This window comes from Sceloporus occidentalis, unplaced genomic scaffold, assembly GCF_023333645.1.
Source record: "Sceloporus occidentalis isolate IW3139 unplaced genomic scaffold, rSceOcc1.0.p SCAF_5, whole genome shotgun sequence".
Lineage (NCBI taxonomy): Eukaryota > Metazoa > Chordata > Lepidosauria > Squamata > Phrynosomatidae > Sceloporus > Sceloporus occidentalis.
This window is the reverse complement of record NW_028316985.1, coordinates 6,860,236-6,879,832: the sequence shown is the minus strand read 5'-3', so window position 1 is coordinate 6,879,832 and position 19,597 is coordinate 6,860,236. Positions and strand designations below refer to the sequence as shown.

The 19,597-nt window shown below is 40.6% G+C and overlaps 1 protein-coding gene across 1 annotated transcript in view; it reads left to right on the top strand.

The window, feature by feature from the left end:
- Nucleotides 1-17,791: 17,791 nt before the first annotated feature.
- Nucleotides 17,792-19,597, top strand: part of LOC149311610 (muskelin) — a 165,433-nt gene continuing 163,627 nt past the window's right edge. The window contains exon 1 of the mRNA XM_089527467.1: nucleotides 17,792-17,973. Coding sequence (XP_089383593.1) covers nucleotides 17,885-17,973 — 89 coding nt within the window. The 5' untranslated portion in view covers nucleotides 17,792-17,884. The remainder of the gene's footprint in view (nucleotides 17,974-19,597) is intronic.

Below are 19,597 nucleotides of genomic sequence, written 5' to 3'. Positions count from 1 at the left end.
TTAGATACTAAACTGTCTTTGGCCAGACTTGGTCAATTTAATGTGGCAACTCAGGGGTTAAATGCCCTACAAATAAATATTTACTCTGGCCCAGTCACATTCAATAATTATTATTATTGCCATCATCATCATCATCATCATCATCATCATCATCTATTTGTATAGCACCATAAATTTACATGGCCTTTTACAGAAACAGTCAGTTTAAAACATTAAATCTTGCCAGAGGTGTACAATCTAAGGATAACATAAACTATACAATAATTATAAACAAATTATGCAAGCATTAAACAATGTTAATGTTAAATTCTCAATGCTTTAGCAAACAAACATTTGTAGGTCCAGTGGGAGAAATCTGAGCTCATGATATAAATGGAAAATAATTCTTAATTGCCTGTGCTTGAAATTTGGATAGTTTCTGTGTGATTATGAATGCTTTTCCCCCCAGAAGTAATTTACATGAACTTTGGTAGGACTTCAAGTAAGTATCGGTAGAGTGCCAATGAGGTATATTGGTTTGAGAACTGAACTAGGACTCTGGGAGACCAGGGTTCGAATCCCCGCTTGGACATGAAAACCTGCTGGTTGACCTTGGGCAAATTCCATAGGACGAGAATGACAGGTGCCCTCAGAGACAATCTTGCCAAGAAACCCCCATGATAGGTTCACCTTCATGTCTCCCTAAGCTGGAAATGATTTGAAGGCTCACAACAAAGTTTAGGCAAGGCTTTAGATAAAATAATTGCATTGTCCATGGAAAGTTTGGGTTTTATAAAACAATCTTATATTTTTCAATTTTATAATTTAAACTCTTTCCTACTATCACCACCACCATCATGTATTATTTATAAAAGTGTGCTGGGTATACACAACCCATTATATTTCAGAAGAAAAAAACTGGCAAAACTACCTCTTAGTATTCCTTACCTAAGAAAACCCTATGAAATTTATATGGTCACCTAAATTGACAGGTGAGTTGAAGGCACATACATAGATAATACAATGTCCCTCCTGAAGGCTCAGAACCTAAAAAGTATGCTACAAAAGGAAAGGTAGTTGAATAGAAAGGGATATACTGTATTCCTTATGTAGGGAAAGAAGTAATGAAAGTACAAGTCAAAGCATGCAGCAATTAACCTAGAAATTGGAAGAAACAGAAAGTTTTTAAAATATATACAGTACAGATCAACAGGGAAGAGCAAGAGAGAAAAAATAAGGCTTTAATCATTTTTTTAAAGTGAGACAAAGAGGTGGCCAGACAAGTATTTAAAGGGCTCTATTATTGTTGTTATTGTTGTGTTTATTTGTATACTGCTTTTGTCCCAAAATTGGCACAGAAGGCAGCTTACAATTTAACACAGTACAGCTAAAAACATGGGGAAATTAAAAATTAAAGTAGGATAAAACTTTTGACAATGTTAAAATGATTTAAAACTAGACATAAAAAGCTAAAACACCATTAAAAGATAATAAACTATTAAACGCAACACAAGCTAACTTTCTTTTTCTTTTTTACAACCATCCTGTACATAGGTTTAGCTAAGAAATTATGAGTGACCCAAGGCTGTCCAGCAAGATTCACAATGGGATGGGGGACTTGGAAATCCTTGTTTATCTTTATTATTTAGAGACTAGAGATATATGTTCTTTGTCAAATGTTTTGTTTAAGTTTGCCAATTGTCCTTGCATGTTAGGGTTGCCATAAATCAAAAATGACTTTGAGGCACACAACAACAAATGTTGCCTAGCTTATGTTCAGGAACACCAAAACGTGAATGCTTACAAAGAGTACAGGAAACAATAAATCTAGTCAGGTTATCAAGTGTTGGGATAACTATGCAAAAACTTTGAACTGTATGGAGGCCTTCAATTCAGTGTTTTATAAGAATAGGAACTGGATGGTTAGTTTGTACACTGGTCCCATCTGAAGCAATCCTAAATTTCTGACCCAGTATTCGTTTATTGGTTTATTTAAAGGTAAAATGTCCTATATAAGATCATCTTTATACGTGGTGTTGGGACAACAACATCCAGAGTCTCCAAGTAGGTAAATAGCTTTCTTATTTATATGCTTTTCATACAATCCACAACTGGTATACATAGCATTTGGATATGTGAATATCCATATTAAATGATGTTTTACAAAATACCCATGTTCCACTCACTTAATGGTATCGTTCTTCTAGAACCTACATCTTCCATGTTCCAGCACATAGCACTTAATCCACTATGATCATAATTACCAGTCTGCACACTGGAACACATTTGGATTCAATTATTATTAGTAGTAGTAGTATTAATATTATTATTTTCTTATATCCCACCTTTCTCCCAACATAGAGACGCAAGTCAGCAAGTGTTTGTTGTTGTTGTTAACAGCCTTTGAGTTGACCTCAGCTAATGGCGACCCTATGGATGAGACATCTCCAAGACTCCCTATCCTCCACTACTCTGATTACAGAATTCATACCTGTGGTCTCCTTAATAGAGTCCATCCAGCAAGCATATGGTAGAATTCAAAGATATAGCTGTGTTAGTCTATAGAATCGGTATGTAGAGAGATCTTGTAGCACCTTTGAGACTTTCGGGCTAACTGAAAGAAAGAAGTTGGCAAAAGCATCTGAGGAAGTAGATTGAAGTCTATGAAAGCTCATGCTGCCAACTTCTTTCTTTCAGTTAGTTTCAAAGGTGCTACAAGATCTCTGTACATCAGCAATTCTCAACCTGTGGATTGCGACCCCTTTGGGGGTCAAATGACCCTTTCACAGGGGTCACCTAAGACTATCAGAAAACACATATTTTTGATGGTCTTATGAATAATTTTATGGTTGGGGGTCACCATGAGGAACTGTATTAAAAGGTCACGGCATTAGCAAAGTTGAGAACCACTGCTGTACATACTCATCAAGCATGCGGTTTTCCTCTTGCAGTCTTTCCTATCCTTATTGTCTTTTATAATGAGTTGCACCTTCTCACGATGTGGCCAAAGTATGACAGCCTCAATTTAATCATCTTGGTCTTCAGGGGTATTTCAGGCTTGATCTGTTCAAGGACTCATTTGTTTATCTTTTTGGATGTCCACAGTATCCTCAGCACTCTTCTCTAGCACCACATCTCAAATGAATGGATTTTCTTCTTCACTTTCTTCACTGTCCAGCTCTTGCATTTGTACCTGGTGATGGGGAATATAATGGTTTGTACAATTCTAACTTTTGATCCTTTTACTCTTTAGGATCTTTCCTAATTCTTGCATAGTTGCCCTCCCCATTCCTAGTCTTCTGATTTCTTGACTGCAGTCCCCATTTTGATCAATGTCTGAACCAAGGATTGAAGTGTACCTTGAGAAATTAAGCCCCACTGTCATATGCATGTGTCATTCTGTGCTTTTTGGAGTGCCAGATCCCTGGGCAATATTTTCCTATTCTCTGCCAGTATATGGGCAACGGCATCATCTCAAGAGGAGGAGTAACAATGAATCTTGGTAGCCCAAAGTGGCTGAAAGATATAGAGGGAAACTCGGGAAAAATCAGTAACCTGACTGATTGGAGATGAGGAAGGCAAGGAGTCATGAATATTTGCTGAACCATCCTATAGGAAGGCTGCCTGTTGGCTTAAGAAAAGATGGAGGAACATTTTAATGCACTTCAGAAACAAATAAGCCTATATCCTTTAAGTATCAAAAAGTCTGGAAACCCTTACGCTTTGAAATCCTATTTGCTGAACTATTGCAAGCAAAGAGGGAGAGGGTCGGCTGTTTGATGCCAAGAGTCTGCGCTGCTGTTCTCATAGCAGTGCTGAAGTTGACTCTGCTTTATTGAAAAAATGTGTTGCAACACTGGGAGTAGTGGTCCATGTTCCTAAAAATAATTTACTTAACTTGGACTTCTCTCTTTCAGATCCCAGCTGTCTGATAATTTACAAGGGATTCCTATAAAGCTGGCTTCAAAAGTTGCACACACAGAGAAAAAGCTAAGTAAGTGTATGTTGATTTAGCTCCTTGCCCCTGATCATAGCTAACATAACATAAGCACTCACATAAAGATAAATAAATACAGTTAAGTAGAACAGTATGTGCATTCCTGTGGAAACACAGCAACCAGATTCTTCAATCTATGCTCTTCTGACAGCAAATAACATTTTTCCCATTTGAAAACTGTACATAGTTTGGCAGCCATATTGCCAGTTGGAATTGAAAAAAGACTGAGGGTCTTATTAGTGGGAGAAATAATAGCTGCCTTGAGTACCAGTTCAAGGGGGGAATATAAAGCATGGATTTCTGTTAATAATGAAATAAGATTCCTGTGTTACATAACCCTTGCAATATAATTTTGGCAGACGCTATTGAAGAAGAGCTACAGTAATAAGATATACAATCTTCTTCCATATAGATCATTGCTGAGCTCTGTGAGAGGAAATAACTTTCCCTTTTGGTCTAAAATCCTTGTATTATGGTACAGTATTGTGGTAGCAAAACTCTAGTAAGGCAGCAACCCTATAATCACTTGGCTAGGAATAAGTCTCATTACACTCAATAGGCTTTACATCTGAATAGAAATGTACTGGTTTGGCACTGCATCTATCTTACTCCCATAGTAATTTTTTTCATAGGGTAACTAGATAAGCAGCTGCCTATGGATGGTTAATCATTAAATGTTCTTCTAATGACTGAAATTCTAACAGGAATTGGAAGCGATTAATTAAAAAAAAAGATTTAATTATTTCAATATATGTCTTTATAGTACAATATAAAGAACGCAGATAGCAAGGGCCAACTTGGAAGGGTCATCCCTTTTCTCCCAAATGCTGAAACGGTGACTATAAGAACAAAGTGTGATTCCACCGTAGCACCCCAAATTATTGTTTTCAACTACAACTATATACTAATTTGCAGTGCAATCTTATGCATTTCTATCCAGAAGTAAGTCTCATTGAGTTCAATAAATCTTTCATTCACAGCAGAAAGCTTGGGAAGAACTAGTTATAAATAACAATTTATTTATAATTAATTTCTTTCCCCAATAATGCAGTTATAATTATGCTGTATTGTTATTGTAACTTAATGAAGAGTTGTACAATTCCTTCTGTGATATAGCTGTCATTTTCAAGTTACTTTTGTAACTATAAGTATATTATTGTTGTTGTTGTTATTATTATTATTATTATTATTATTATTATTATATTTTCTTATATCCCGCCCTTCTCCCAATATAGGAACTCAAGGCAGCACCTTGACCTTACATTCCTGAAAGAGGAATATCACTTACTTCAAGTCTTGGCTAATGCTGCTGCATTATGCTCGGTTGTGAGTGTTGAAGTGATTCATTGTCATCAATTATAGCAGTTCGAGACCACCTTAACTGTCATGACTCCACTCTGTGGAATTCTGAGCTTGGAATTTTGGTGTGGGATTTAGAATTATCTGCTACCAAATTCTAGGGCATTCTCTTGAAATACACTTCTCAGGTTAACCTGATTTAATGTTCAATCCCTCCTCTCCTGATGCATCACATTTTGTGGGGTGGAGCCATGACAGTTAAAGTGGTATCATATTGCTATAACTCTCAACAGTAGATACAGTCAAGGTGAACAAAATAGGTTTTGTATTACAGACCAGTGATTCAGAAGTTCAAAACCAAAAATAATTGTACTTACCTTTGAGAAGCAAGGCAGCACAGAATTACTTTTTAAAAAAAATACCTTTAGAAAAACCTCAAAGTAACCATTGCACTTTCTTTTGTGAAATATGAAAGTGAAAATTACCTTGAAGAAAAAGTTGCTCTGTGGAAACTAATTACAGTATTTCTTTGGGCCTTGGAACGCTAATGGTGACTAATTTACTTTTTGAAAAGTAATGTTTAAAGCTCGAGTGTGTATAGCGTGACAGCTTTAACCAATTAGTGAATTGGTTAAGCAAATAAAACTTGCAGATTGGTGTTGTTGTTGTGTGCCTTCAAGTCATACTATGGGGTTTTCTTGGCACAATTTGTTCGGAGGGGGTTTGCCATTGCCTTTGTCTGGGGCTGAGAGCGTATGACTTACCCAAGGTCACCCAGTGGATTTCCCTTGCTGAGATTCGAACCCAGGTCATAGTCTAGTGCTCAAACCACTAGACCAATCTGGCTCTAAATTTTCAGGATCAGCTGATTCATTTGTTTTATTTGATTCACTGAGAGCCCTAATCATAATAATAACAAGGCCTTCTAAGTTCCCTTTCCTTGCAACTGGCTGCACAGCTAGGGAGCTGTCCACAGCACTGGAAGACACACAAAGTGGGGTGCCTATTTGCCTTCTAGCTCTTTAGCTGCTTACACACAGGCTGACATAAAATACAAATCAAATATGTTCCATTAGAAAGCACTTGTCACCTAAGTGTGAACTGGTCAGCCCATAAAGAGGCCTACAAAGCAGCAGAATCCTCCCATTTTTCTTTGTTTCTCCAAGTATCTTCCTTGCCTGATTCTGCCTTCTGATGGGTTAGGGACTCTCCTTTTTAGCTTCTTAGATCATTTCCAGAACTGGATACAGTGGGCCCTTGGTATCCGCTGGGTTTTGGTTCCAGGACCCTCCGTAGATACCAAAATTCATAGATGCTCAAGTCCCATTATAATACAATAGGGTTGTAAAATGTTGTCCCTTATAATAAATGGCAAATCATGGTTTGATTTTTGGAATTGTCTTTGTAAATATTTTTATGCCATGGAGGGTTGAATCCATGAATGCAGAATTTGTGGATATGGAGGGCCAACTGTATTCAGCAGGCAATTCTTGTTTATTTCTACCCACACTTGCCCACACCTTTTTTATTTTTACCATTGTTTACTAGCTTTGTCCAGAGTTTGAACAAGTAATTTTTGGGATTATGATGACTTGGATCTGCCAGCCAACATAGCCATATGTCTAAATGGGGACATTCTGGGAGATATAGTCCAAATATGTGACTTTACCAGCTCTGGCTTTGACCCCTGCTTTGACCACTGGTTATGAAACATAGTTTACTGTAGATGACAAATAAGCTACAAAGAGCCTCCCCAGTGGGTTTCATGGCCAGGTTGGAATCAAGCCCTGGTCTCCAGAGTCAAAATTCAACACTCAACCACTGCACCACGTTTATTAGGTCAAAAAAGAGGATTCCTGGCCATCAGGAAACCCAGTCATTATAGGCCACTGAGAATTTTTTAGTTTTCTATTGGAATGTGAACATCCCAAAAGGGAATTATTCTGTGGACAAAAACACATGGGATTTCCCCACATAAATGTATATTTAAAAAACTGCATGAACTGTACAGAAAATGTGGTTTCTGCACAGGAAACAAAGTTTTGTATGTTTTTCTCTGCAAACTGATTCTTCTGCAGCACTTTGGCATGTTCAGATAATATTCAAGTAATTCAGTCAGTCAGTCAATCTGGGGAGAATTCTGTGGAGGAATATTAATTTTCATGTCTTTGCCTAGGAATGGGAGTAATGTGGTTCTCCAGATTTTTTTGCACTGCAACTCCCAGCATATTTCATTATTTGCTCTGCTGATTGGGGCTGCTGGGAGTTGTAGTCCAACAAACTGGAGGGCTGAATGATTTCCACCCCCTAGCCTTTACTTTTGATCTATAGTGGGAGGTCAAGGAAGGAACTGTACCCTGGTTGTTATACTGTCAGCCCTATGTATCCACAAATTTTTTATCCGTGGAGTCATCATCCGCAGCTTGAAAATATTCCAAAAAATATATAAATTCCAAAAAGCAAGCCTTGATTTGCCATTTTATATAAAGGATACCATTTTACTATGCCATTGTATTTAATGAGACTTGACACCATGGATTTTGGTGTCCATGGGGTGGGTCCTATAACCAAACCCCAGCGGATATTAAGGGCCCACTGCATTAGATTTTTAATTGGTTTTGAGCACAGTTCATTATCTAAAATGTGGTCATATTTATTCCTTGATGGGCAGTTGTGGGATAGGCAGGGTGATGGATGAATAGACTTTAACATCTTGGGATTCTCCCAATGATGTTTCCAAAAGTGTCACATCCTGCAGCTGTGTAGCAGACGCACAGCTTAACAATGTTAAACTAGCTTAATATTGCAAGTCTGCATATCTTTACTCAAATAAATCCCATTGGGTTCAGTTTTCTTTTTCTTTTTGTTGCATGCTTTCAAATTGTTTTCAACTTATGGCAACCTTAAGACTAATCTATTGGAGGGTTTTCTTGGCAAGCGTTCAGAGTGGAGCTGTATTAACTTCTTCTGAGGCAGAGAGAGTGGGACTTGTTCATCCAGTGGGTTTCAGTGGAGAACAGGGATTGGAACCCTGGTCTCCTGAGTCCTAGTCCAACACTTCAACCATTACATCACACTGGCTCTCAGTTTTGTATGCTTTTCATTAAATGTGCATAGGACTGCAAAATAAAGCTGAAACTTTATGCATGCATACCTAGGAGTAAGTTCCATTAACCTCAGTGGTGGATGCCTGTTTATAATGTATACAAGCTTATGTGAGCCAGAATGGGTTTGCGTAGTGGATTAGGGCTCTGGGAGACCAGGGTTCAAATCCCCGTTCGGCCATGCAAAACCACTGGGTGACCTTGGGCAACTTACACTCTCTCAGCTTTAGAGGGAGGCAATGGCAAACCCCATCTCAACAATTCCTACCAAGAAACCCCCATGATAATTTCACCTTAGGATCACTTTCAGTTGGAAACAACTTGAAGGCACACAACAACAACAAACACAAAAATACTTGCTTATAGATTCAAAAGGAGCCCTCAACTTTGGATGGTGTATCCAGTGGACGGATTTCCTGTAACTAACACTACTCTGATGGATGCTTGTTCAGCTTTTCCTTGAAAACAAGGAAGGAGTGGCTACAGATTTGCTTATTCATCTTTGGCTCTTCCTCCCTCCTTCTTTTAAAGAAAAATCTTTTTATTTTAACATTAAAAATGACTTAGATAAGATTGCTTGAAGCTAGGGCTAGGCCAAGATTGGTTTGCAGTGGCAAGCCAATCCTCAACTTGCTGCTTATTCTTGCTGCATCATATAAAGGGGCAGATCAGAGAATTACCTGGTCACAAGATTTGAATAGGATTAGAAAGTGGAAGAAGAAATACCAGCTGAAGAGAAGCCCTGCAGCCAAATGAAGTCTGGGACTAGGAAAATAAGGGTTGCATGTGCAACTGATAGCAGAGTTGCAGGGTTGGAGAAAAATATCTGCTGTTATTTCCAGCCAGAGATCTGTTTGGGATGATGGGACATTGGCACAGAGCAAGACAGCAGCAAAGGATTCCTAGCCAGGGCTAGGACGACTGATCAACACAGCTTTATCTTATCCTCTCAAGCCAAAAGCACTTCAGGTTTCAGCCAAGAAGAGGAGGAGGAGGAGGAGGAGGAGGAAAACAAAACAATGCGTTCCTGTGAAAAGGACTCACTGTGGATTTTGCTCTGAGTGTTTGGAGATGCAAGGAGGGCATGGATGGGATTTTTTTTGTTTTGCTCCACTCCCCCCATCCCCGCTGCTGAAAAGTAAAATAAATACAGGCCTTGTTAGAAAAGCTTTTCTGCCCTGGCCTCTGGCTTCTAAGCCTATTTAGTTGTGCTTCTCTTTTCTCGGCTACAGAATGCTACCTGGAAAGGTGCTAAATAAGCTGCACTATGCAATGAAAGAGAATGCTAGATTGGACAGTGAGATAGCTGAAACCCAGTCTTAAAAACAGGCTCAGCTTGAGACATTTTTATACCTGCGGTGCAGTATAATCAAAGTAGCAGTCCTTCCCATGACAGTCCACAGGGATTAATGGTCAAAAATAGCATCCTCTCTAACATTTCCCAAGTGGAAACCTGGATGCGAGCAGCCTAGCAACATTCAGAGTAAGGTCAAGTTGGCAAAAAAAAAAAAAAAAAAAAGTTATTAATGTGGAAGAACATTCAAGCTAGAGGTTGCAGCAGTTTGTTTTTGCCGGAGTTTATAGTGAAGTGTAAGATTCTGCCCCCTGCCCTCCTTCCTGAAGAATTAATTGAGTGCAGACTATTTTTGCATTTTGAATTGCATTTTTGCAGCAATTGATGTAAGCTGAGGGGGAAAGTAGGAGGAGGAGAGAGAAACCAGGACATTTTTAAAGCAGCTGAAAAAGTGGGATGACAGAGGATTAACCAAGACTAGCCTCATCAAATCAGGACATTTGAAGGGTATGCATACCTGCTGTCCACCATCACCCTGCCTCAGTCCCAAGTTTTCAAGCCAACAGTGGAGTCCAGTCTTAATATTATTTTACTTAAAGGGACAGTTGGGGCCAGATGCATTGAAAAGCAAAGCTCCAGCCTCTAGAGGCATTCTGGAAAAGGAACAGGAAAGGGAAAAGCTTTGATTCCCAGCAGGCTGGCAGGTCAACATAAAACAGATCAGAACAAACTTGTCAAACAACAAAAGGAGTAGGAGGTCTTGTGTGGCCCCCAAAAGAAGGTGTCTAGGAGAGTCCCAAAACCCTGGGGACTCCAAGATTGCCAATTAATACATAAATCACACAGAACCAGACATAATCTTTGTGGCAGCTCTTCTATGAGGCAAAAAGTCCAAGTGACAGATTTTGGATGCCATTGGTAAGGCTGCCAGAGTGGAAGACAGGGAGACATGATTAATGGACCCATTCTGCTGAGAAGTTTAAGCCTGCAATGAATTAGGATGGTAAATGATCTTGAAGAAACCCAGTAATTCACTGCCTTATTCCAAGCCCAGGCAACCCACAGCTTTCCAGATATTATAGGACTCTAGTTCCCATCCATCTCATCCAGTTTGGCCAGTGGTGAGGGATGATGGGGATAGCATTTCCTTCACATCTGGAAGGCCATGGCTTCCTCACCCCTGCCTTATGTCATTCGTCTCAGGATAACTTATTGGGGTGCAGATATCTTTGGGAATTGTGTTGCCAGTTGGGATTTTCTACTGTTGGCCCTCCATATCTACTGATTTTTGTATCCATGGATTCAAGCATCCACACCTTGAAAATATTTAAAAAATATTTTTATATTTTAAAATATATAACTCCAAAAAGCAAACCTTGACTTTGCCATTTGATATCAGGGACACTATTTTACTGTGCCACTGTATTTAATGGGACTTGAGCAGCCAAGGAGTTTGGAATCCATAGGGGGTCCTGGAACCAAACCTCAGCAAATACTAAAGGGGCACTATATTTAAAACCCTCCTGACAGATTTTTGTCCAATTGAGCTAGAAATACCAGAAGTATTCACAAGGGCAGTTCCTATTCCATACCCTCTGACTGTCCTGATTTGGCAGGGACAATCCTGACTAATCATCTGTCATCTCAGTAGGCTCAGGCCAAAATGGCTGCAGTGTCTCCTAGCAATTGGAGTAAGCTGAGGACGAAGCTGGAGATGGACAGAGAAACTAGGACATTTAAACAACAGCTGAAAAAGTGGGATGGCAGAGGAGTAATCATGACTGTCTCTGCCAGGTCAGTGCATTTGTTAGTACAATACAGACACAATCAGTAATAAGCAATGCTACCATGTTAAGAAAACATGTACCTGAAAATTCAAAAGGAAGTCTGACTGCCTCTGAGGCCTGTTCTCAAGTGGCTATATATAGTACAACCTTCTCGAACCTGGTGCCCTCCATATGTTTGGGACTACAAGGAAACAGCAAAATGCTGCAGTCTCTCCTAATTTGTCCGTTCTTCCTCAGAAATAATGTTTGCCATCTTGAGTGAACACTGATGTTACATGCCACAGATATCCCTTTGTTGCTGCTGCTGTTATTTTGTATCTTCAAATTGTTTCTGACTTATGACGACCCTATTATGGGGTTTTCTTAGCAAATTTCTTCAGTGGAGGTTTGCCATTGCCATCCTCCGAGGCTGAGAGCTTGTGACTTGCCCAAGCTCATCTAGTGGGTTTACAAGTCCATGCTGGGACTCGAACCCTAGTCTCCAGAGTCATAGCCCAGTGCTAAAACCATCCACACATACTCCTTGCATAACCCATAATGAGGGGGCAGGGGCATACCTAGGTCTTAGGTTTGGGCCCAGTAACTTCAGGGTTTGGTTGATCCTGAATTTGCAACCCTAATGGGTGATGGTTCACATGGCACTCCTCTGCACAAGTCAGTCCCTGCACATAGAAATTTAGCATTTCAAGCAGGGAACGACACAGCTTGGATCTTGCTTTCTGTTTACTCCCTGCCTCCCTTCCAGAGAAGGGACATATAATCTCTCTTTCTTGACTTCTCAATTCATCTGTATGTTTTGGCAGGAGCTTCCGATACTGAAAGAGGACACCAGAATATCAGAACCTCTGAGCTGTGCAAGATTCTGGAGCTTGTTTACATGCTCAGCTATTGCTAGGATAACAGTTCTTTTTTGAGTTATTTCCACTTTCCATTTGTTTACAGGACCAGGGGTTAGGCAGAATCTCAAAGCAGGATGACAAAGATGGTGTGTGTGAGAGAGAGAGAGAAAGAAGAAAGAGAGAGAGAGAGGGAGGCTGGGAGGGAGAGAGGGAACGAGAAAGAGAGAAAAGAGAGGAGTGTTAGAATGAGTCAGCAATGCAGTGCCATTGCACAGAAAAATAAACACCGTACCAAGTTACATTAATAGCTGAAAGACCAATGGAACATTTTTAGAGCAAAAAGAAAGAAAGAAAGAAAGAAAGAAAGAAAGAAAGAAAGAAAAGGGGGGGGGGAGTGTTGCAGTTTCATAGTGTCCTGCATCGTGTCTGAAAATAACTTTTAAAATTCTCAAGGAGCACAAACTCCATTCATCAAAATAAACAAGTCTCTATTTTTTTGTGAGTTTTGTGGGCTATGTGGCCATGTTCTAGAAGAGTGTATTCCTGATGTTTAGCTTGCATCTGTGGCTGGCATCTTCAGAGGCACATAGCATTGGCACATAGCCCGAAAAACCCACAAAAAACTATGGATGCTGGCCATGAAAGCCTTCAACTTCACAAAAAAGTCTCTCTCCATCCCCCCCTCCCCCCAGTGTTTTGTACCAGTGAAAAGCTGGTTGAGGACAAGTGCTGACTGGCAAGCACCTGCTACCTCACCTACACTTATCCCCCAAGCTGTTTTGGGGCTTTGAAAAAATGCATTTTCAAAAAGTTGTGGGCTGAACATAGAATTATAAGAGTTTGAAAATACCCCAAGGGTCACCCAGCCCAATCCCGTTCTGCCATGCAGGAATTCACAATCAAAACATCCCCAACAGATGGCCATCCAGCCTCTGTTTAAAAACTTCCAAAGATGAATAGATCATTTCTGAAAAGGATGCTTAAAAATGTTCTTAAGACTAGCTGGGAGGCAGTCTGTTGTAGTGGTCTGACCATAACTCTGGAGAGCAGGGTTTGAATCTACGCTTGGCCATATGAAACCCACCTGGCGACCTTAGGCAAGTTGCAGTCTCTCAGGTTTGAAATACACTGCAGAAATAATCCAGCCTGACACCACTTTAACTGCCTGGAAATTGTAGGTTATTGTTGCACCAGAGCTCACTGACAGAAAAGGCTACATGTCTCAAAATCACCCAGAGGACAGGATTAAGATTCAAAATGACCTGAATAGACTAGAAAGCTGGGCCAAAGCTAACAAAATGAAATTCAACACGGAGAAATGTAAGGTACTGCACTTAGGGGGGGGGGGAATGAAATGCTCTGATATAGGATGGGGGACACTTGGCTGAATGAAACTACATGTGAAAGGGATCTGGGAGTCCAAGTAGACCACAAGTTGAACATGAGTCAACAGTGTGATGCAGCAACTAAAAAGGCCAATGCAATTTTAGGTTGCATCAATAAAAGTATAGTGTCTAGATCAAGGAAAGTAATAGTGCCACTCTATTCTTATTTGGTGAGGCCTCACCTGGAATATTGTGTCCAGTTCTGGGCACCACAATTCAAAAAGGACATTGAGAAACTGGAGCGTGTCCAAAGGAGGGCGACTAAAATGGTGAAGGGCCTGGAAACCATGCCCTATGAGGAACAACTTAGGGATCTGGGGATGTTTAGCCTGGAGAAAAGAAGGTGATATGATAGGCCTGTTTAAATACTTGAAGGGATGTCATATTGAGGAGGGAGAAAGCTTGTTTTCTGCTGCTCCAGAGACTAGGTCCCGGAGCAATGGATGCAAAGTGCAGGAAAAGAGATTCCACCTTATCATTAGGAGGAACTTCCTGACAGTAAGGGCTGTTTGACAGTGGAACAAACTCCCTTGGAGTGTAGTGGAGTCTCCTTCCCTGGAGGTCTTTAAACAGAGGCTGGATGGCCATCTGTCAGGGATGTTTTGATTGAGATTTCCTGCATGGCAGAATGGGGTTGGACTGGATGGCCCTTGCGGTCTCTTCCAACTCCACGATTCTATGATTCTCACAGAGCTACAGTTCCCAGAATTTCCTAGCATTGAGCTAGGACAGTTAAAGTGGTCTCAAACTGGATTATTTCTGCAATGTACTTTGGACCTAAGCCTCAGAAGATGGCAATGGCAAACCCTCTCTGAAGAAACATGCCAAGAAAACCTCAAGATAGGTTTGCCTTAGGGTTGCCATAAGTTGGAAACTACTTGAAGGCACAAAACCACACACACAGGCAGGCTAAGCTAAGCAGAAACTGGGCAATACTGGTGTCAAAGCCAACATTTGATTTCTTGGTCCACCTCTCTGTTCAGAGACTGGTAGCTGTACAAAGAAGCTAAACCTCTGTCTGACTGTTTCCAAGGCCCGCATGCAAGATCTACTAGAAACTGCAGACCTGACAGCAAAAGTGACAGTGCCAAGCAAGGGAGATGGATAAGTCTAGAATATGATACAGGATCGACAATGGCCACAGAGGAGATGGGCCTTCCAGCAATGCCCTAATGGGAACTGATGGAGAAGCATAGATGTGCCTGCAACTACTGAATGTATAAAAATGTGGTAGGGAAGAATGTTGGACTCTGCAGTGTTTTGAAACAAATCTCATGCCTCACAAGCACATTTTATTCAGGGTTTGGAGATGATTCTCCCTCTCCCAATATTAACAAATCAATTTACAAAAAAGTCAGACAAAACACATAGAAGAAACAAAATGAAATTGACTACAAATATAAAGAAAACACACATAAAACCATTATAGCAAGTATTTATTTATTTATTATTTTCAGTATTTATACCTTACTCTTCAGCCACAAAAGGTCTCAGAGCGGCTTACATTTCTATAGCAAGTACATTTATATACCGCTTATCAGTGCATTTAAGCACTCCTTAAGAGGTTTACAATGTGTAAGCTAATTGCCCCCAACAAGCTGGGTACTCAATTTAGCAACCTCCAGAAGGATTCAAGGCTGAGTCAACTCTGGAGTCCCTGGGATTGAACTCACAACCTTGTGGCTGTGAATGGCTGCAATACAGACCTTTAACAACTGTGCCACCAGGGCGTTATCCCTTGCCCCTACTTTTCTCCCACCATTTCCATGAGGAATACAGTTCCTCATGTCGGTGTGACCCCCAAGCATAAAATTATTTTCGTTGCTTCTTTATAACTGTAATTTTGCTACTGTTTTCCGATAGTCTTAGACAACTCCTGTGAAAGGGTTGTTCGACCCCCAAACAGCAACAGCAACAGCAGTAATGATGTTATTTGCAAGAGAAATGGATTCAAATTTAACCATATTTACAGCAGACTAGTTGAATCATTAGGATGTAATATAGCAATGACTAAATTAAATCTAATTGGTTTCAAACAATTTACTCAAAGCATGAATGAGTTTGGTTCTCAAACCCAATGTTTCTATTAATTCATTCCGGTTTCATTGTTGCCCCCCTCCACTTTCCTGTGAATTTATAATAGTCTTTGGTTGATGCTGTGTTTTATCACTGTATTTTGTGTTTTATGGAAACATTTGGGCTCAGAAAAGTGGGGCTGACATACCATCAGGTCAAGTTTATGATGCATTAACTTTTGCACAGAAATACCATCAAGAAATAAAGAAAATGCTTATAATAGCTAGGGATGGCAAGTGTTTCCTGCAGAGTTACTTTTTGGCCTCCAATTCCCAGCATCCCCCAAACAGCTTGGCCACTGGGAGTCATCCAGAAAAGTAACTTTTCCAGAAGAAACACCCCTTTTCATATCTCACAGCAGGGAGGGGACCTCCGTGACTCATATCCCTTGTCTAAAAACAACGTCTGTTTTTTATTAGAACAACGTTGTTGTGTGCAGTTTTATGGAGAATAAACTGATGAATTAATCAACTAAAACTCAAACAATGAATTCAGGAAGATTTCTTTAATGGGGTATCAGCTATTGTAAACAACAACAACAACCCAGATGCAGTTGGGCGGAAAAAAAGTGGGATTCTTTTATTTCCAACATGCTGTCAACAATGAAATCAAATGCAGCTCTGTTTACATGCAAAGGGCAGGGTTTATTATTCTCATTCCTAAGATGACGCAGCAGCAGCTGAGACAGAACTTGGAAAGGGGAAAAGGCCACTGGCATGACACAGGGAAATGCACTGGCTTCAGCTTTCATCCATGAAGGAGCAATAAGAGGGAAATTATTATTGGCTGCTTGTTGCAGGGTTTAAGTGCTTGGTCTTCCTTTCAGATGGTTCTGACTTTTAAATAGCTTCAAGCACCCCAGTCCTAAATATCAGCACTTAGAATCATAGAGTTGGAAGAGACCCCAAGCGCCATGCAGTCCAACCCCATTCTGCCATTCAGGAACTCATAGTTCAGTGATGGTGAACCTTTTACAGACCGAGTGCCCAAAATGCAACCCAGATCCCACTTATTTATTGCAAAGTGCCACGTCCCTCTGGGTTTCTAGTAAGAAACTCTAGCAAACTCTGTGCTAGGGTGACAGCATGTGTGCCCACAGAGAGGGCTCTGAGTGCCACCTATGGCATGTGTGCCATAGGTTCGCCAACACTGTCATAGTTAAAGCCTCCGGACAGATGGCCATCCAGCCTTATTTAAAGAGCTCTAAAGAAGGAGACTCCACCACCCTCCAAGGCAGCATATTCCACTGTCAAACAGCTCTTACTGTAAGGATGTTCTTCCTAATGTTTAGGTGGAATCTCTTTTTCTATAGTTTGAATCCATTGCTTCATGTCTTAGTCCCTGTATAGGCCAGCAAAAAGGGCCGGCTTGTGGGTTGAGTCAGGGCTGAGCTCAATGCCCTAACATTGCCACCGGGGCATCGTTTTGGCACGTTTCAGTCCACACAGCATGGACCATGATGACAGACCTCTGGCACTACATCCAAATGGCACAGCGCCAAAAAGGGGTCATCATGCCACATGGTGGCAGCCATGGTGCCCTTTAGAGGGTACAAAAGGAGCTGCTTTTTGCAGTTTCTTTTCCCACTCTCTAGAGGCCAGATCTGGGCCACAGAGTGCAGTTGCCGTGGCCCCAATTTGGGGCGAAAAAAGGTGGTGTCCAGCCGCCCCTTCAGGCCATTCTGTACAACCCCTTAGTCTCTGGAGCTGCAGAAAACAAGCTGCCCTCCAAAAGCCTTGTTTTGGCAGGGACAATCCTGATTAATCCTCTGTCATCCCACTGTTTCACCTTCTTTTAAAATGTCCCAGTTTCTCTGTCCTCCTCCCACTTTTCCCCTTTTGGCTCCAGCCTACTTCAATGGCTGCAAACTAAGTTCAAAAAGCAAAAACAGGCTGCATTCATTTAACTCAGCATTGGGGAGAGGAGCAGAAAAGTTGGAGTCTTGCCCTTCCCAATCAGTTAGCATATGTTGCAGCCCCATGCTGTACATTGGGATCTTCAATTTTTTTATATCTAGAGCCAAGCATATTTAAGAGGCCACAATGACTTTTGAAATAAAGGAAGATCTCCCATGGGAAAGGAGTGTGGCCCAAAGGCATGTGAAGGACCTAGGAAAAGGTTAAAATGGATGAGCTCATCATTCTTTCTTCCTCCAGGTTTTTCACATATCCTTTGCACCAAGAGACAGAGGAGGAGTCATTGCATCACAGTGAGTAAGCCAATATTTTATACCTATCCCCTTGCGGTGTTCTTAGATAACTTCTTTGTCCAGCTATCTTGGGGTTGTCTTAAATCCCAACCACTGTTTTATTAATCTGAAGTAGAAACCATCAGTTGTTCTGGAATCCCATTGTTGGTTCCATGAAAAGACCATTAGGTCTTTGCTATATTGCTAGACATCACCCAAACACTAGGTAAAAGGTATAAATATCAGTGCCAACCATAGCCTCATGTGTTCACAGAGAGTTTTTTTCACTCACTGTGTCTCCCTGAGACATCATCTGAGACATATGCCATTTTCCATGGTCTCCTCTTCAGGACAGGTAAATATTACCACCACCACCTACAACCCTCAATCTCCACTATCCAATTTTCGCTCCTTCATTTCGATTAGCTCTACATGGTGTGTCTGTATGAATAGCTATTGTGTGTTTGGTTGCATTTGAATTACTATGGTGTGTTTGGTTGTAAAGAGTTTGAAATATATTTTAAATTTGACTGTGCATTGTTTTTAACTTATAAAAAGTATTTAATTGTTTTTAAACTTTGTACTTATATGTTAATGATTTGCTTTTTTTAAAAACTTGTACTGCTTTAAATGTTGTTAGCCGCCTTGAGTCCCTATACTGGTAGAAAGGCATAATAATAATAATAATAATAATAATGATAATGATAATAATAATAATAATTCTATTTATTTCAAAATAAAACCTTCTTTAATTCATTAAACCTACAGTCCTTTCACAGTTAGTACTGCTATATACAAGTGAATATGATCCTCAAGTTACCCAGCTTCTGGCCAAGTATCCTTTGAGTTAAATAATTCCCAAACATTTAAAGATGCTGACACTGTTGGTGGGGACCCCCCCGCCCCCGCGGCCAGTCCTCTCACCTTTTTGGATAACAGCAGCATCTTTTGCAGAATGATGTGCACCCTCATAGGTTTCTAAAACCAATCTCACACTTATCAAGCACCTAGCATTTCTCAAATTCTATACAGACATTAAAAGATAATACATTATGTGTCACCAGGCTCACAGGCTAATGGGCAAAGTGCAGGATGGGGAAAGAAAGGGAAACACTGAAATAGCCATTTCTTCTTGGACCAATAAATGGGGCCAGCCTGGACCCTTGACCTGACATTCTTCCCAGAGACAGGGTGGCAGAGGGAAAAGTGTGACTCCCTTCCCTTCTGCTCTCTGATCCTTGGGTTTCACTTGTCCGTAGATGTGCCCAATATACAGACAAAGGACCAAAACGCACTGCAGAAATAATCCAGTTTGAGACCGGTTTAACTGACCTGGCTCAATGCTGGGGAATTCTGTGATCTGTAGTTTTGTGAGACATTTAGCCTTCTTTCTCAGAGAGTTCTGGTTCCACGACAAAATACAGTTCCCAGAACTCCCTAGCACAGAGCCAGGGCAGTTAAAGTGGTCTGAAACTGGATTGTTTCTGCAGTGTGTTTTGACCCAAACTCACTGGTATAGTAGGCACATTATAGGAGTATAGCAGTATGATACCACTTAACTGTCCATCGTAGAGAATCCTGGGATCTACAGTTTAGTGAGGAACTTAGAATCCTCCATAATGATATAATTAAGAGGATCGCACTAGACC